The sequence below is a fragment of the Arachis ipaensis genome, chromosome B9, assembly GCF_059453495.1.
Source record: "Arachis ipaensis isolate K30076 ecotype BB chromosome B9, ASM5945349v1, whole genome shotgun sequence".
Classification (NCBI taxonomy): domain Eukaryota; kingdom Viridiplantae; phylum Streptophyta; class Magnoliopsida; order Fabales; family Fabaceae; genus Arachis; species Arachis ipaensis.
In genome coordinates this window covers 24600521-24617805 of record NC_142444.1, presented here as the reverse complement: position 1 = coordinate 24617805, position 17285 = coordinate 24600521, and the positions used below count along the sequence as shown (strand labels likewise).

The 17285-nt window shown below is 29.1% G+C and overlaps 2 protein-coding genes and 1 pseudogene across 3 annotated transcripts; all 3 read right to left on the bottom strand.

The window, feature by feature from the left end:
* Positions 1 to 2446: 2446 nt before the first annotated feature.
* Positions 2447 to 5579, bottom strand: LOC107619602 (galactinol synthase 1). Its single transcript, XM_016321901.3, has 3 exons — positions 5009 to 5579; positions 3330 to 3788; positions 2447 to 2869 (listed from the first exon to the last, which is right to left on the bottom strand). Exons 1-3 carry the CDS (start codon positions 5345 to 5347, stop codon positions 2675 to 2677), a joined length of 993 nt encoding a protein of 330 aa, XP_016177387.1. The 5' UTR covers positions 5348 to 5579; the 3' UTR covers positions 2447 to 2674.
* Positions 5580 to 10440: 4861 nt separating this feature from the next.
* LOC107615287 (BES1/BZR1 homolog protein 2 pseudogene) lies at positions 10441 to 11630 on the bottom strand (annotated as a pseudogene). The gene is made up of 2 exons (XR_015900009.1): positions 11509 to 11630; positions 10441 to 11421 (listed from the first exon to the last, which is right to left on the bottom strand). The product of XR_015900009.1 is annotated as a BES1/BZR1 homolog protein 2 pseudogene (transcript).
* Positions 11631 to 14778: 3148 nt separating this feature from the next.
* Positions 14779 to 16769, bottom strand: LOC107619241 (galactinol synthase 1). Its single transcript, XM_016321497.3, has 3 exons — positions 16330 to 16769; positions 15670 to 16128; positions 14779 to 15156 (listed from the first exon to the last, which is right to left on the bottom strand). Exons 1-3 carry the CDS (start codon positions 16666 to 16668, stop codon positions 14959 to 14961), a joined length of 996 nt encoding a protein of 331 aa, XP_016176983.1. The 5' UTR covers positions 16669 to 16769; the 3' UTR covers positions 14779 to 14958.
* Positions 16770 to 17285: the final 516 nt, after the last annotated feature.

The following is a 17285-nucleotide window of genomic DNA, read 5'->3' as shown; positions in this document are numbered from 1 at the left end:
CATGTATGTTTTATCAACATGAATTAGACATGTGTCCATTTAAATTTTTGTTATTATTAATTTGATGATTTTATAAATTTCTTTTTAATAAGTATGTAATTCTTATTGACAGAACGGATAGAAACATAATAATGAGATCAATAATCTCAATTATTTTTATGTTATTTACAAAAAATAAATTAGCAATAACACATTTACGAGATTTATTTAAAAATGAAAGGTTTTGTTTTTTCTTTTTTTAAACAGAAAGCTCAATATAACTAGAGAAAACAACCAGAATACAGAAAAAAACATAACAAAATTAAAATATTCAATCCATAATTATTTTTGGTATTGTCATTAACAGATATACGGTCAACATCATTCTACTTTTAATAACTCTTAAGCGATCTCTTGATATCTTTCGTGACACTTGTTCTTTTTTTTAAAAATTATTTCATTTTTTTCCAACAAAACCTTTCAAATAAATATAAAAAGACCAATCAACTACTTCTTGCACTCGTCCTTCTTCACAAGTATTTTCTACCAAAAATAATCAACCAAAGACACTACACCTACTAAATAAACTCACAATCAAAGAATAAGTAATGGTTATTGCCAACTTTTGTTTACATAATATACAAGTATTATCATTATCATCAATAACACGTAGTCTACACATTTTTTCAGTTATTAATTTGATTGACAGTAAAATTCATGAAGATGTGGTTGGTGCTGCAATGTGACTGGCGGCGCGACAGAGATATGGCAAAGAGGATGGTCATTAGTTGTTGGTGGATTGAAAATGGTTTACTCTTGCATATCATTAAAATATATTGAGAGGCTGAACTTTTAAAAAATAACCAGGATCAATTTTCCTTCTCTTTATAACAATTTTTAAATTTTAAATAAAATAAATTAATTTAAAATGTGACATATATTGATTAGAAAGATTAAATTTTCTTGATTACTCTCAGAATGACTAATAATATAACTCCTTTTTTATCCTCAAATCCACATGAAAGTAGAATGGCAAATCAAAGAAAACTATTTAACAAGACCATAACTCTGGTGGCCAAGCTTATAGTATAGGAACTATGGGTGACTTATAGTTGACCATCAAATGAAAAGTGACACTTGTCACAGTCCAAACTTTGATCTTGTATATAATTAGACAGGAAACTATGCTTATGGGTATTTCAATGTAAGTAATCAATAGTTTTTCACAATAGAGATAAATTTGGAAATATCAGAAAAACCAAAGGCTACACCAGTGGAACAATTTTTTCATTTGGGGGTGGGGGTTTTGAAGTCCGGTAAACAAACATAAGTGAGCAACAAAAAAATGAATCGGATATACTGTTGTAGGTTTTAAACTTAAAGCCGAAGTTCCATGCTGTTGCATGGAATGCTGGTATTTCTCTAAAATTGTGAAACCTCTTGTTATGGGTTAATTGACCAATTAGTCCAACTCTATACTGGGCATTGGGTTTGGACACATGTAGAAGGAGAACTCTAGTAATGATTCTCTTACTTTTTTTTTTTAATTATTCTAAAAAAACCGTTAGAAAAATTTAATTATTAAAAGAAACATTTAATATCAAAATTATTAAAAATATCAAATTTTTTTATAATATTTATAATATTTAAAAAAAAAATTAAATCTTTTTATAAAAAGACATATATTTTTAATTATTTTTTATAATCTTTATATTAATAATTTTTTTTAATTTTAGTAATTTTTATTAATTATTTATTTATTTATTTTTTATTTTTGTAATTTTTCATATTTTTTTCTCATTAACAATAGAAACTCAATATAAAAAATAAAAAATATAAATAATTAATAAATAATTAATAAAAATTATTAAAATTTAAAAAAAATAAAAATTATAAAAAATAATTAAAAATATATTTATTTTTATATAAAAAAATTTATTTTTCTTTTTAAATATTATAAATATTATAAAAAATTTAATTTGTTTAATAATTTAGATATTAAAATTTTTTTTAATAATTAAATCTTTTTAACAGATCTTTAAAGTAAGTTTTCTTGTTTTTTTATTTTTTTATTTCATTTTATTTGCGTGTCTTTTTCTTATATTTATTTGTTAATAATTATTGTTTATCTTTAATTAAATGATTATTTTTTTTATTTAATTTATTTAAATACAATTAATAATAATTAGATATTTAATTTATTAAATGTGTTAATAGTTATTCTAATATTAAAATTTAAAAAATAATTTAAAATAAAATATTTTTTTATTTTATTGAATTAATTTTAGAATCTATTATTCATATTATTTATAAAAATTATTCTCTTACAAAATGTATCTATTATATCCTATCACGGTCATGATGCTGGTCAACACCATCTACCTTCCATGTGTCACTCTTTGATTCGTCAATCGGGAACAAATATTAACATTAGGAGTTTAGGACGCATAACTGGGGACCGAAGACATACCACAAAGTAATAACTTGATTCATCCTTTTTTTTCGTACATCATTGCCCAGAAATATTACAACGGCAACAAAAATCACACTTACAGAAACAAAATAGACAAGTTTATAATCAAAACCGAAGAACAAAACATCACAAAAATGCTGAAATGTAGAGCTCGCTTAAGCTCTGCTATTTCCAATGCTAAAAGAACTTCCCTTTTGTTTTGTTGTACCTGAAGGCGCTCAATTAAGCTGCAGAGGGTGCAGCTATATAGTGAAGTTGAGCAGCCTTCGGTAAAGCCACAACAAGGGGGTCCACATCTGGCTTCTTGTAGTCAAGCGAAGAGTCATTGTATATATCCCACCACTTCTGCACCAGCTTCTTTATGTCCTCTCTCTGCATATTCTCTTCCTTTCCTGTGTACCTCCATGGCTTTGATCCCTTAAATAAACATAAACTAATCATGAGTTCACACAATTCTACCAAATTAATTATAACCAAAAAAACCGAGATAAATGAAAAGAGTTTTGTCTATGCCATTGTCTTCAATGTCCTCCTAAATGTGAAGAAAAAAAAGGGTAATTAATATTTTATTTAGTTCATGTTCAATATCTAATTTTTTTTCTATTTTTATCCTAAGATAATTAAAATATGTAAAAGTAAATGTTTAATTTAGTTATTAAAACTATAAATTTGATACCATCCCTAATTTTTCATAACCTTGTTTAATTTATTTTTTAAAATTCTATTTCGTAATTTAATTTAATTGTATAACAAAATGTAATTTAAAAAAAAATTGTTATGAATCAATATTTTTAGTAAGAAGAAGTAATTAGTATTATTAGTAAACAATGACAATCAACGAGAAATCCAAAAAGCGATCAGAATCTGATGCACATACCGCAGCACAATAATGGACAACCTTAACTTTTTGAAGGTCCACATTCTGAGGGTGACGCCAGAGCATAGCAAGGACAAGGTTGTAGTCCAAAGGAATTGGCTTATAAATGTTCCTGAAATACATATTAAGAAAATCCTGCTCGGCAAACGGGGTAGGCGTGGTGACTTGAAGTGTTGCGAGCAAGTGATGGTAGGTTTGAATGCTAGGCTCAAACACAAACATGCCAGCGTTGAAGTAAAGGGAAGGTGATTGGCCCAACTCCTCAATTGGCCACTTCACTTTCTGAGGGCACTGTTGACAGTAACCGATCTTGTATTGTGGTGTGTGGCTCCATGTCTTCTCGCAGAAGCAGTCCATCACAGCGTACAAGTTTCCATCAGGAACATCAAACAGCTCGTCAATGTTTTCGTAAACTTGAATGTCTCCGTCCAAGTAAATCATCTTCTTGTATTCCATAAACTGTAACATCATCATCAACACACCCTCAATACTTGGTCAAATGTTAAATTCACTTTAAATGAAAATTTTCTTTAGGATTTTTTATTCACAACTCTTTTAGGATATCAAATTGTCAGGTTGTTTCTCTATTTAGATCCTTTACCAATCCTCTCGCTTAAAACTCTAATTTACCCTAATTCACCTCTCACTAAAATTATATTAATTCTATGCATTAAAGGTATTTATGTCATTGCAAGAAATATATCTATATGTCATTCATCAAAGTATACTAGGAAGACCAAACTTAAAATTATATTATTTAATTTAATATTTAGAATTATATATATAATATCTGTCATTATAGACTTATTATATCTAAAATTATTTATTTATTTCAACAATAATTATAGAGTACAGTACAAAATAAAGAAACTATAGATTTTTTAGGTGAATTTTTATTTTCTAAATAATTTTAAAAAAATATTATATATCTATTAAAATTAACTACTAAAATTAGATAATATATATTTATATACATATATATGTATTGTTTAACTTATTTTTAATATATATTTTATATTTTGACATATTAATTTTGATAGTTGATTTTTAATATACATCTAACCAATATATTTAATTATTTTATAAATTAAATACACACCTATAGATGCAGTGTTTTTTTTTTTTTTTTGGTGTCATAGACTCAACGTTTTTAATCAACAGAAATACATAAGCTAAAAAAAGTTAAAATAAAAAATACGAGCTATTAATAATTTAAGATGTGTATAGCAGTAAAAAAAAATAAACTTATAAAAGAATAAAATGCATCACCAAAACAAGAAGTGTGTACTTACTACTTAGCCTTAACTTTTCTTTAAGTGAGCATATTAATTAGTTTATTAAAAAATATACCATTCCTGGCAAATGCCGGAGTAGAAGTATTTTTCATAATTACAAGTAAAACTGATATTCCGTATTTATTTTGACTAATGTTGGATAATTAATATTTTATATTTATTTACATTTGAATTAATATTATTTTTTAATTAAAAATATTGACTCTCTTTATTTAACGTATAAAATCTAGAAAATAAACTATAACAGTATAACCTTCGATTGCCTTTATATAAAGTCCATAATAAAAATAATTAAATAATTTAACAAATTTAACTAAAGTTTTATTAACTGTTTTTTAACTATGTACTTCACGTCAATATGTGAGTCTCCATTTAACAACATACCTCCCAAATACGTAGTTTGGAGTAGTTGATGACGTAGTAGGCCATGGCAAACTGTGTGTGGTTCTCAGGTGGATAAAGAGGTTCGATCTCACGAAGAATGCACCCTTGAGACTCCAATATCCTACGGTGCTCTTCTGGTACATCAGGTAGAACAGCGACCACCAATGGGTACGCACTCTTCACCTTCCTCAACCCTTTTGCCAAACCCACCACACCTTTCACGTAATCACCGTTCCCTGCCAGGAACGTCACGTACGCACAACTCGGAACACTCGCCTGTTTTGTGATCCCTGCCGCACCGGATTTCACACTGCCCTGAACTAGTTCTGGGGTAGCCATGTGTAACTAATTGAAGAGAACAATGAAACAGAAAGAGAGCACTGCACAACAATGTTTTGTTTTCAGGTTGATTGTCAACTCTTTCCTAGCATGTTCGGAAGAGGGAGGGTGTATATATAGAACAACGAAATGGGTTCTACGGTTATACCGTTGTTTATTCTGATGTTACAATAATCCTTTGCTAAATTAACAATTAGCATTTTTTCACCTGAATCACATGTAGCTGTTTATTACAATTTATTGAATCTAAGGTTTCAGTTTATTTGTTAAACAATTTGAAGAAATAAAATATTTCAACCACAAGGGTAGGGCGTGGTCCCTTAACAAAATTAAATGGTAGGAGGTTGGATCACCATTACCATCGAGTACGGTCATATCATGGTTCAAAACTTTACCTTAAAGTTTTATGCTAATGGTCATGATTTAAAATTGTAACCTAAAGTTTAATGAAATAAATATGACTATAGTTATATCCATGTTTATCATCTTAGCCAAAAAAAAAAAATTATGACTTTAGCTTTGAAAACCGTGATCAATGACTACACTCGTATTATTTATTGTTAAAATGGGGACTTATTAGTTAGGTATTTGCTACGGTACGATGATAAATTCATACGTACCGATACGTTTAAAATATGGACAAATAATAACAAACCACGTGGAATTTATTTTTCACATCAACATTTAATTTTTGTTTTTTTAAATATATATTATATCATCACTTTTACTAATACACCCCTTTAATTAAATCAAAAAATATTTTTTATTTAATTTTATAAAAAATCTTAAACATCTTTCTTTTATTTGATTAGACAAAAATATCATTTTAAATTAACGAAATTTTAGAATTCAATTAATCCTAATTTTATAGTTTCAAATAATTTAAACAGCAAAACAAAAAATCAAAATTTCTTCATCTTCTCCAATTTCTCTAATCATTGGTTGCCTCTCTAAGCAAAACATATCAAAGAAACAAAAAATTCGATCGTTCTTTATCTTTTTCAATTACCCCTCTAAAACAAAGCAGTGAAAATCCCAAATTTGAACTCTTTTCCTCATTTAAAAATTTTCGACTTTTGTTTGTAGTCTCAGCTCTTGAATCAAAACAGTCAATGAAAATTCTAATTTCTCTTGCCGGAAAAGTGGCAGACTATACTGTGGGTGCCATTGGAAGGCAATTCGGTTATATAATATTCTACAAAGCCCATTTTAAGGAGTTGAGTGACCGTGTTACTGATCTTGAAGGTAAAAGAGATGAAACCAAGCATCATGTTCAGAACGAAAGAAGGGATTTGAAAAAAATTGAAGGTCGTGTGCTGAAATGGTTGGACGACGCGGATGAAGCCATTGGGACGGCATCGGCGAAGAACCTAGGGTTTTGGTTTGGAATTTTCACTGCTTTGCTTCAGAGGGATAATTGGAGAAGATGAAGAACAATTGATTTTTTGTTTCTTTGATATGTTTTGCTTAGAGAAATTGGAGAAGACGAAGAAATTTTGATTTTTTGTTTTTTAATATGTTTTTGTTTTGTTGTTTAAATTATTTGAAACTATAAAATTAGGATTAATTGAATTCTAAAATTTCATTAATTTAAAAGGATATTTTTGTCTAATCAAATAAAAGAAGGATATTTAAGACTTTTTATAAAATTAAATAAAAAATATTTTTTTATTTTTATTTAATTAAAGGGGTGTATTAGTAAAAGTGGTGATATAATATATATTTAAAAAACAAAAATTAAATGTTGATGTAGAAAATAAATTCTATGTAGATTGTTATTATTTGTCCATATTTTAAACATATCGATACGTATGAATTTACCAGGTAGGTAGTTATTATCAAAATAGTGATTATAGCTCAAATGTTACGATTTTAAAATGTGATAATATGCCAAAAATATTATACAGAATATAGTGCATTTCAGTGTCAATCATGTAACTCTTATTAACCAAAGATTTCATAATAAGATACTTTGACAATATTTTATTCACCGTTGATATGACTGTCGGTACAAATAGTCTCTCTTATAGTGAGAGAAGAAGATCGGATCTATACCGTTCATTTTTTGTTTTATTTAGTATTAATTAATTATCGCAATAATTAATAAATACTAAATAAGTAAATTAAGAAGACAAAAAAATTGTCATAACTTACTTTATTTAGTTTTTATTTATTATTGTAATAATTAATAAAAATTAAATATGATAAATTTTTGTTATTTTTGACTATTTTTTAGTATCAAATATTTCTAATAAAAAAAATATATCTCTTCTTTCTGAAAGTAATTGTTGATATAATTATTGATAAAAAATTTTAATGTACGATTTCTTTAAATTAAAAGCTACACATAGTTGTTCTTAAAAAGTATAAAAAACAAACACATCATTGTTCTTAAAATATCATTATTGTTGGACAATCTTTTAGTTGTATGAATAAGATTGCTCAAAACAAGTTTTTGTCACGTGTTTTTAAAGGGATCTGTAACCACCAAGTAGAGTGTACTTGGTCTACTGAAGTCTCTTGATTCAAATTCGACTCTAAATAATGATTGAATTTATTTTTGTGACTCTTATCTGACCTTAAATTCGGTAAAATTTTATTATTTTTGGATTACACTAAAATCAGGTCTAAACCGATAAAATTTAAGTCTTGATAAATTTTATTTAAAAAATTATGATACACTTATTTATAAAAAAAAACATACTTATTACCAAAAAATTGATATATAAATTTAAATATAAATTTGTTCATAAATTCTAATTTCATGTTTCTTTTATCTAATTTCTAATTCAGCAAGTGTGATTAAAATAAAATAATAAGTTTATAATTAATATAAAATAATATTAAAATTAATTTAACATATATATACTTTTTTTAGTTCTCTTAAAATGTACATGAATAAAGTGGTGTCAAATTCGCCTTGATCTAATCTTAAATAATAACAGAGTCTATTTTTAAGACTCTTACTTAACTCTAAACCTAATAAAATCACACCAAATTAATCTTCAAAATATTTGAATCCAAATCGAATCTTCGAATTGAGTCATACCGTATACACCCCTACCAACAAGCAAGAGGGACATCTAATTTGTGGTTCACCATCTCTCCTAATGGGATCCCTTCCTATTATTTAGATGTGACACTAACAAATATCTTTTAGAAAATAATTTTAAGTATATCAATTATACCAATATTTTAATAATTTTAACTGTTAATGTCAATTATAAAAAATATATATAATATATTTAAAATTAATAATTAAAATTATTAAAATACCAATATTTTGGATACATTTAAAGATTTTCCTATCTTTTAAGGGTTATGTGGTTACCCTACATGGTAGTTACCTAGATATTGGATCTAGTGGTTCATATATGCGGACTTGAAGTCTAAAATGGGGCCTTATGTCAAGTTCCATAATTTCTCATCTACTAAAGATCTAAATTCATCTCAGAAATTTTATAGTAAATATTTATTTTATTAAAATTTTTAAAAATTATTTTTGTCAAATAGACTAACTTTTTTTGTTTTTAATCAAATTTTTATAATAATTTTTTCATAAAATATTTAATTCTAAAAATATTATTATAAAAAAATTAGTCTTTTTAAAATAATAAAAGGACATGTTCATATTCTAACCAAAAAATATAGCCAAGTCTAAAATAAAGGACCACTTAAGAGATCTGATCTCATTTACACTTACTCAATTTTATAGAGGTCGGACATGATGACAGCAGTACAGTCATATTTATCTAAATAAATAACTAACTCGTAAGATATCTTTCATTTATCTAAAAAGGAGATTTTAACGTTTCTAGCAAAAGAGAATGGCTAACTTAACCATCAAAGTCTCTTGTAGGTACCACCTCCATCTCTTTACGAAGAATTCGGATGGCGACACCAGTAAAAATTGGACGTTGTCCTAAAAAGAGTCTGAACCTACTTTATTTTTAGCTCAAAAATAACTTAGTTTCAGGTAACTCTCAGAAGAAGACCAATTTATTTGACAAAAATAATTTAAAAAATTTTATAGATAATCAAAATTTATTAAAGACTAAAACATCTTATTTAAAAATTTTTTAAGGATCAATTTGGTGTATATTACTCTTGAGCTTTCCAAAATTCATTCTTGACTAATGCTGATCATGCAATACAGAAATAGATTTTGTTTTTGGATAGTGTTTGTTTTAGTATGATGATAAATTTATACGTACTAGTATAATAAAATTGTGGACAAATAATAATATAACATGTGTCCTATATTTTTTGCATCAACATTTAATTTTTTTTTTAAGAAAATATATCTTATCATTATCTTTACTAAAATATTCTTATAATTTAAAATGGACAAAAATATTTTTTATTTAATTTAAAAAATTGAAGTATCCTTATTTTTATGTTTAACAAAAATTACCTTTTTATATTTATCAAATTTTAAAATTCTACGGACTTTAATTTTAAATTTTTAAATTTTAAATAATTTTAAAAACAAAACAAAAACCACATCTTAAAAAAAAATTTTTTGTTTGTCTTCTCCCCTTTTCTCACCTGAGAAACCGCAACCACGATGACGGCCTCCAACACACTAATTTTGGCGTTCGTGGAAAATTACCAAGCACCGAGTCGTGTATCCAATCTCATGGCAGAAAAAGGAGAGAAGACGAAGAATAGTTTTTTTTTTCTTTTTCATATGTGATTTTTGTTTTATTATTTAAATTATTCTAAATTTAAAAATACAAAATTAAATTAATTGAATTTTAAATTTTTCTAAATTTAAAAGGGTCATTTATTTTTTGTCAAATATAAAAATCAGAATATTTAGATTTTTTGTAAAATTGAATAAAATTATTTTTATTTTTTAATAAATTATAAAAATATTTTAGCAAAGATAATAATATGATATATTTTTTAAATAAATAAATGTTAATATAGATCATATATTTTATGTGTCGTATTTTGTTTTGTTCACATTTTTATTATATTGGTAAGCATAATTTTATTGTTGTAACAAAGCAAACACAAAAAAGAAAAAAGAAAGAGAAAAAGAAACACCATATATATGTTGTATATAAAATACATGTGCACACTAATACGATGCAGCATTTTGTTATTCATTAATCTTGTATCTAGTTCGACGAGTAAATCTCCAAAATGGTCCTTCAGATTGAGCCCGTACACCAATATTACCCCTGACTTTTAAAATGCTTTAATTGTACCCTTCAAAATGAGCTCCGTGCAAAATCTTGGTCCTTCCACCCATTTCCGGCGTGACTCAGCAGCCGAAGCACTGAGCTGGTGGTTTGTGGTCCACGTAGGCAGCCTTAAACGACGCCGTTTTGCCTGGAGGTAGCCCTAAACATTATTTTCAACATCAGGCCTTTCCACAGCCTAGAGTAAGTTACAACTCATCCACTCCCACCTCATGTATCCTCTCACCTCCCATGGCTTCACTCTACCATTCTCAAAGTCAAAATTCGATGGTCTTCCTCTCTCTGCAGCCTGGCCCCATTGCATGCCTTTATTCATATCCATGGAACCCTGGGCCCTGGGGAGTGATCTGCTGGCAGCATTGCTGGTTTCCCAAGGTTAAATGTAGGCGATGAAAGAGCAGCCGAGGCAGTCGTTGTCTGAAAACTAATCCAGCGACCGGAGTCCACAATGGAAGCATCATATTCATCGCACTCAGGAATGGTAGAAGTAGCCAATTGGTGGCGGCAGGAGGGGCTGGATGGGGCGGATACCGTGAAGAGAGGATGGCAGAACGAATTAAGAGAGGAGACATTGGAGAGGGATTCGAAATTCGCCTTTAGAACCCCTGGAGGTTGGGGAAGTAAGAGGAGGAAGGTTTGTGGGGATGGAGGTGATGTTATGAATGAATGGTCGGAGGAATGAAGAGGGGTTTTGAAGGTTGGGAAAATGCGAGAGGGGCTGGAGAATGATGAGGAAGTTGGGCTAGCATGGTAGGAAAGAACAGGGCTTGGGAACGCTGATGACTGTGGGCTTGGCTGTAGTGAAGAACAACCACTCATGTTCGCTGGAGTTCCTCCAATCTCACCTTGCAGCCTCTTGCATCCCTGTCATCAAAACACAGATCTCAATCAAGATTTCTAGGGTGAAACTAACGGAACATAATCAATCATCTAGAACTATCACAATGACACCTGATCTCAGATTAACACTACAAAAGCTAGTTAGATCGCAAGCCTCCATGATCAAATCAACTTTTTAGCAAGATTAGAAAACGGATCAACAAAGCAAGTAAGAAAGAGCAAGTAGATCTGAGAGAAAGAGAAGTAGAAGAAGAAACCTTGCGGTAGGTAGTATCGTCCTCTTCTTAACAAGCAATGGAAGTACCCTCCAAGCTGCCTACGTGGACCACAAACCGCCAGCTCAGCGCTCCGTCTGCTGAGTCACGCCGGAAATGGGTGGAAGGACCAGGATTTCGCACGGAGCTCAATCTTAAGGGTGCAATTAGAGCATTTTAAAAGTCAGGGATAACATTGGTGCACGAAATCAATCTGAGGGATCATTTTGGAGATTTACTCCTAGTTCGACAAAAAACCATGCTTATGAGTATTTTAATGTAAGTAATCAATAGTTTTTCACAATAGAGACAAATTTGGTAATATCAGAAAAGGCTATACAAGGATGATTTTTGTAGTAAGGATGGACAAACGACTACACCAGTGGAACAATCTTCTCATTGGGGCGGAGGTTTTGAAGTCTAGCAAAAATAAACATAAGTGAGCAAGACATGAAAATGGGATTTGGATTCTCTAAAGTTTGAATTTCACTTTAGAGAGTAAAGTGTGATCTCTTATAATTTATTTTATAGATGAAATTAAAAATAAATATAAAAAAATTTATTTAAAAATAAAAAATTATACTTTACCCTCTAAAATACAAATTTAAAATTTAGAGGTTAAATTAAAAAAAATGAAGGCAATTGATCCGGCGGGTCAATGTAACAATCCGCGCTTTTTCACACGTGGATTGACAGCACGCTGAATCATAATAGGAACAACTGCAGAAAAGCCTTCTAAAAGAGCTTCAACCAAGGCTCAAACCTTGAACCTTCAAGGTATTATGGCCTTAAAGCCTTATTGATTATCAATGCACTAGGTGTTTCTTTATTAATTATTATACTGTATGCAAATAATTATATATAACACAAGCATTATCACTAGCTACCTGCTGCCGTGCATACTTTTATACTATTCATTGCACATAATTATTATAATTTTATCATCTCTATAATTATACAAAAGTAAATAAATTAAAATTTATATATAATTTAACAATACTGTAAAAGAAATTTAACTAAAAATTACTAAGAAAATAATTTTTTTTTTATATTTACAATGCATTGAATATATTAAAAATTTAAAAATTTTTTATTATTATACTTTTAACCTCTAAGTTTAGAATACAAATTAACTAAATTCATAATTTAATTAATTTTAAATGATGTAAAATATTATTTTTATTATTCAATAATAACGTATTTTTTATTTTATTAAAACTTCTATGTATTTATTTTATTATTATCAATTTAAATAGTTCTGTCAATAATTCAACGGTTAAATTATTAGTCCAGTAACTTAATAGTTTAACCGAATTAATTGTCAATTCAGTTTTAATAACTATGTAATTTGTTTTTATATTTTTTAAAATTTATATATATAAATTAATAAATTTTATTTATTAAAAATAATTTAATATTTATACTAACTAAGTAATAACTAAAAATATTAAAAATTAATATACCTGAAATTTTTGTTCTCTGAAATTTTGAAACCTCTAATTACGGGTGAATTGACCAATTAGTCCGACTCTATATATAGTGGGCATTGGGTTTGGACATACGTAGAAGGTAGAACTCTAGTAATGATTTTTATTTTTTCATTTCATTTATTTATTTGTCTTTTCCTTATATTTATTAGTTAACCAAAACATGACAATGATGGTGCTTAACAAATCTATTACACCCTAATAACACGGTCATAATGCTGGTCAACACGCCTTCTACCTTCCACATGTCACTCTCTGATTCATCAATCACAAAGTAATTACTTGATTCATCTTTTTTTTCATGGGAGATATTCTTCTATAAGAGAAAGTATGATGAGTCAATGGAATATCTGTACAATGTGTACAATGGAGGTTTATTGACTATTAGAGATATAATCATTAGTATTATCTATTCTCATCAGCTGAAATTTTTGGGATGAGTGGTATTATGACATGGTATTAGAACTCTAGATTCGAAATGTCAAGAATTCGATTCTTGGTAAACCCGAAAATCAATTTAAGTTTTTGGGAAGATGTTTATTATCCCTAGTACTCGGATGTGGGATGTTCATTTTGTAACTCATATATCCCATTGTACACATTGTACAAATAAGTCATTATCTCCCTAGTAGGATTCGGTTTAATAAAGTTACCTTAAAACACTTTTTTTTAAGATGTTTAAGTGTTAAATTATGATTGGATGTATTTAATAAACCGGTTTAATAATTAAATGATTAAAAACAAAAAAAAAAAACCCCAATCTTTATAATAACATTAATAAACCTATTTTTTAGACCATAATTATTAGATCTGATTCAATTTGAATCATTTATATAAACGGATCGGGTTTAATTGTGCATTGAAACGATCTAATTTATAATAACATCAATAAACCTAATTTTTACTATAATCTAATCATATGCTCACATTAATTAGTATATTCAATTTCTTATGCACTGCATGAACGATCGTTTGAATAGTTAAATTTAATTAGCTGAGAAATTAAAATAGTTTTACAACGGTCTTCTCTTGTATGTATATTGATTGTCGAGGGACTCTCAATTGAAATGATTCCTCTGAAGTAGAATTCTGCCACTCTTTTGATGTGTTTTGCCTTATATAAGAGCAAAAAATTTTTCAGCCTAAACAACTAATTAAAGTCTAACAAAATCCTAGATATTGTCCCTTCTCCAGCAGAAATCATTCCTCTTCTTTTCCCTAAGAGAATATCCTGTATAATAAACCCCACAATACGAAATTATACACAGTCATATTTAACCATGCTATATACACTTCATAATCATAATTATGTGGTTTCAACAATAAGTACATGCCTTATTGTCACTCGAATAAAGCGATTAACACAAGATGGTTCACTCGAATAAAATTATGTTTTTTTTTTTCTTTCTTTTAAACATGATTCGATTCAGATTGCGTAAATTCGATCGAATCAAACTGAATTTAATAATTATAATGTAGACAATTGAGTTTATTATTTGTTGTTATAATAAACTGATTTTGATCTGGTTTATTAAAAAATAAATTATTAACCGATTTAATAAAAATATCCAATAATAACATAACACATGTAAACATTAAAAAAAAAAGATATTTTTAGTGTCTTTATTAAAGTAGTCTTCTTTTTTCATACAACATTGCCCAAAAATATTACAATGGCAACAAAAATCACACTTACGGAAGCAAAATAGACAAAACTGAAGAACAAAAAAATTACAAATGATGTAGAGCTCGCTTAAGCTCTGCTATTTCCAATGCTAAAAGAACTTCCCTTTTGTTTTGTTGTAGCTGAAGGCGCTCAATTAAGCCGCAGAGGGTGCAGCTATATAGTGAAGTTGATGAGCAGCCTCCGATAAAGCCCCAACAAAGGGGTCCACATCTGGCTTCTTGTAGTCAAGCGAAGAGTCATTATATATATCCCACCACTTCTGTACCAGCTTCTTTATGTCCTCTCTCTGCATATTCTCTTCCTTTCCTGTGTACCTCCATGGCTTTGAACCCTGAAACAAAATAAACTAATCATGAGTTCACACAATTCTACCAAATTAATTATAAAAAAAAAACCGAGATAAAAGAAAAGAGTTTTGTCAATGCCATTGTCTTCAATGTCCTAAATGTGAAGAAAAAAAAGGGTAAATTAATATTTATTTAGTTCATGTTCAATATCTATTTTTTTTTTCTATTTTTATTCTAAAATAATTAAAATATATAAAACTATAAATCTGATACCATCCCTAATTTTTCATAACCTTATTTAATGTATTTTTTAAAATTCTATTTCGTAATTCAATGTAATTGTATAACAAAATGTAATTTAAAAAAATTGCTAAGAACCAATATTTTTAATAAAAAGATTTAATTAGTATTAGTAATGTAACGCAAAAATAAACAAATAAAATTCAAAGCTGAATTAAACATGTCGACAGAAAAATAAAATGAATTGTATACAATAACAATCAACCACAAATCCAAGAAGCGAGCGATGAGAATTACACAGAATCTGATGCACATACCGCAGCACAATAGTGGACAACCTTAACTTTTTGAAGGTCCACATTCTGAGGGTGACGCCAGAGCATAGCAAGGACAAGGTTGTAGTCCAAAGGAATTGGCTTATAAATGTTCCTGAAATACATATTAAGAAAATCCTGCTCGGCAAACGGGGTAGGCGTGGTGACTTGAAGTGTTGCGAGCAAGTGATGGTAGGTTTGAATGCTAGGCTCAAACACAAACATGCCAGCGTTGAAGTAAAGGGAAGGTGGTTGGCCCAACTCCTTAATTGGCCACTTCACTTTCTCAGGGCACTGTTGACAGTAACCGATCTTGTATTGTGGTGTGTGGCTCCATGTCTTCTCGCAAAAGCAGTCCATCACAGCGTACAAGTTTCCATCAGGAACATCAAACAGCTCGTCAATGTTTTCGTAAACTTGAATGTCTCCGTCCAAGTAAATCATCTTCTTGTATTCAATAAACTGTAACATCATCATCAACAAACCCTCAGTACTTAGGAAAATGTTAAATTCACTTAAATGAAAATTTTCTTAGGATTTTTTATTCACAGCTCTTTTTGGATATCAAATTATCAGGTAGTTCTCTATGTATTTTTTAATTAAAAGTGTTGACTCTCTTTATTTAACGTATAGGATCTAGAAAATGAACGTATAAAAACTTACCTCCCAAATACGTAGTTTGGAGTAGTTGATGACGTAGTAGGCCATGGCAAACTGTGTGTGGTTCTCAGGTGGATAAAGAGGTTCGATCTCACGAAGAATGCACCCTTGAGACTCCAATATCCTACGGTGCTCTTCTGGTACATCAGGTAGAACAGCGACCACCAATGGGTACGCACTCTTCACCTTCCTCAACCCTTTTGCCAAACCCACCACACCTTTCACGTAATCACCGTTCCCTGCCAGGAACGTCACGTACGCACAACTCGGAACACTCGCCTGTTTCGTGATCCCTGCCGCACCGGATTTCACACTGCCCTGAACTAGTTCTGGGGGAGCCATGTGTAACTAATTGGAGAGAACAATGAAACAGAAAGAGAGCACTGCACAACAATATTTTGTTTTCAGGTTGATTGTCAACTCTTTCCGAGCATGTTCGGAGGAGGGAGGGTGTATATATAGAACAACGAAATGGGTTATACGGTTATACCGTTGTTTGTTGTGATGTGAACACGTGTGTTGTTGGATGATCCAACGGTTGAGTAATTATGGCTTTTGAGAATGTTCCGGAGAAGAGTCCCTGTTGAGAAATTGGAATAGATTCATGGAAGACACTAGAAGGTACTGCATTGTTTATTTATTACCATGCAAGTTGGCAATTCGCGAAAATTTTATTGTAGTAGCTAGGGGAAGAAAACAATACAACAATCCCTTGCTAAATTAACAATTAGCTTTTTTTTTTTTTTTTCTTTTCACTTGAATGATGAATCACATGTATATAGCTGTTTATTACATTTTATTGAATCGAAGTTTATATTCTATTTGTTAGGTAATGTTAGGTAAAAAAAAAAAAAAAATAGTCAGAACTTGCTTTATTTAATATTAATTAAATGTCGCAATAATTAATAAATGCTAAATAAGGTAAGTTATGGTTGTTTTTGACTGATTTTCTTTGGTTA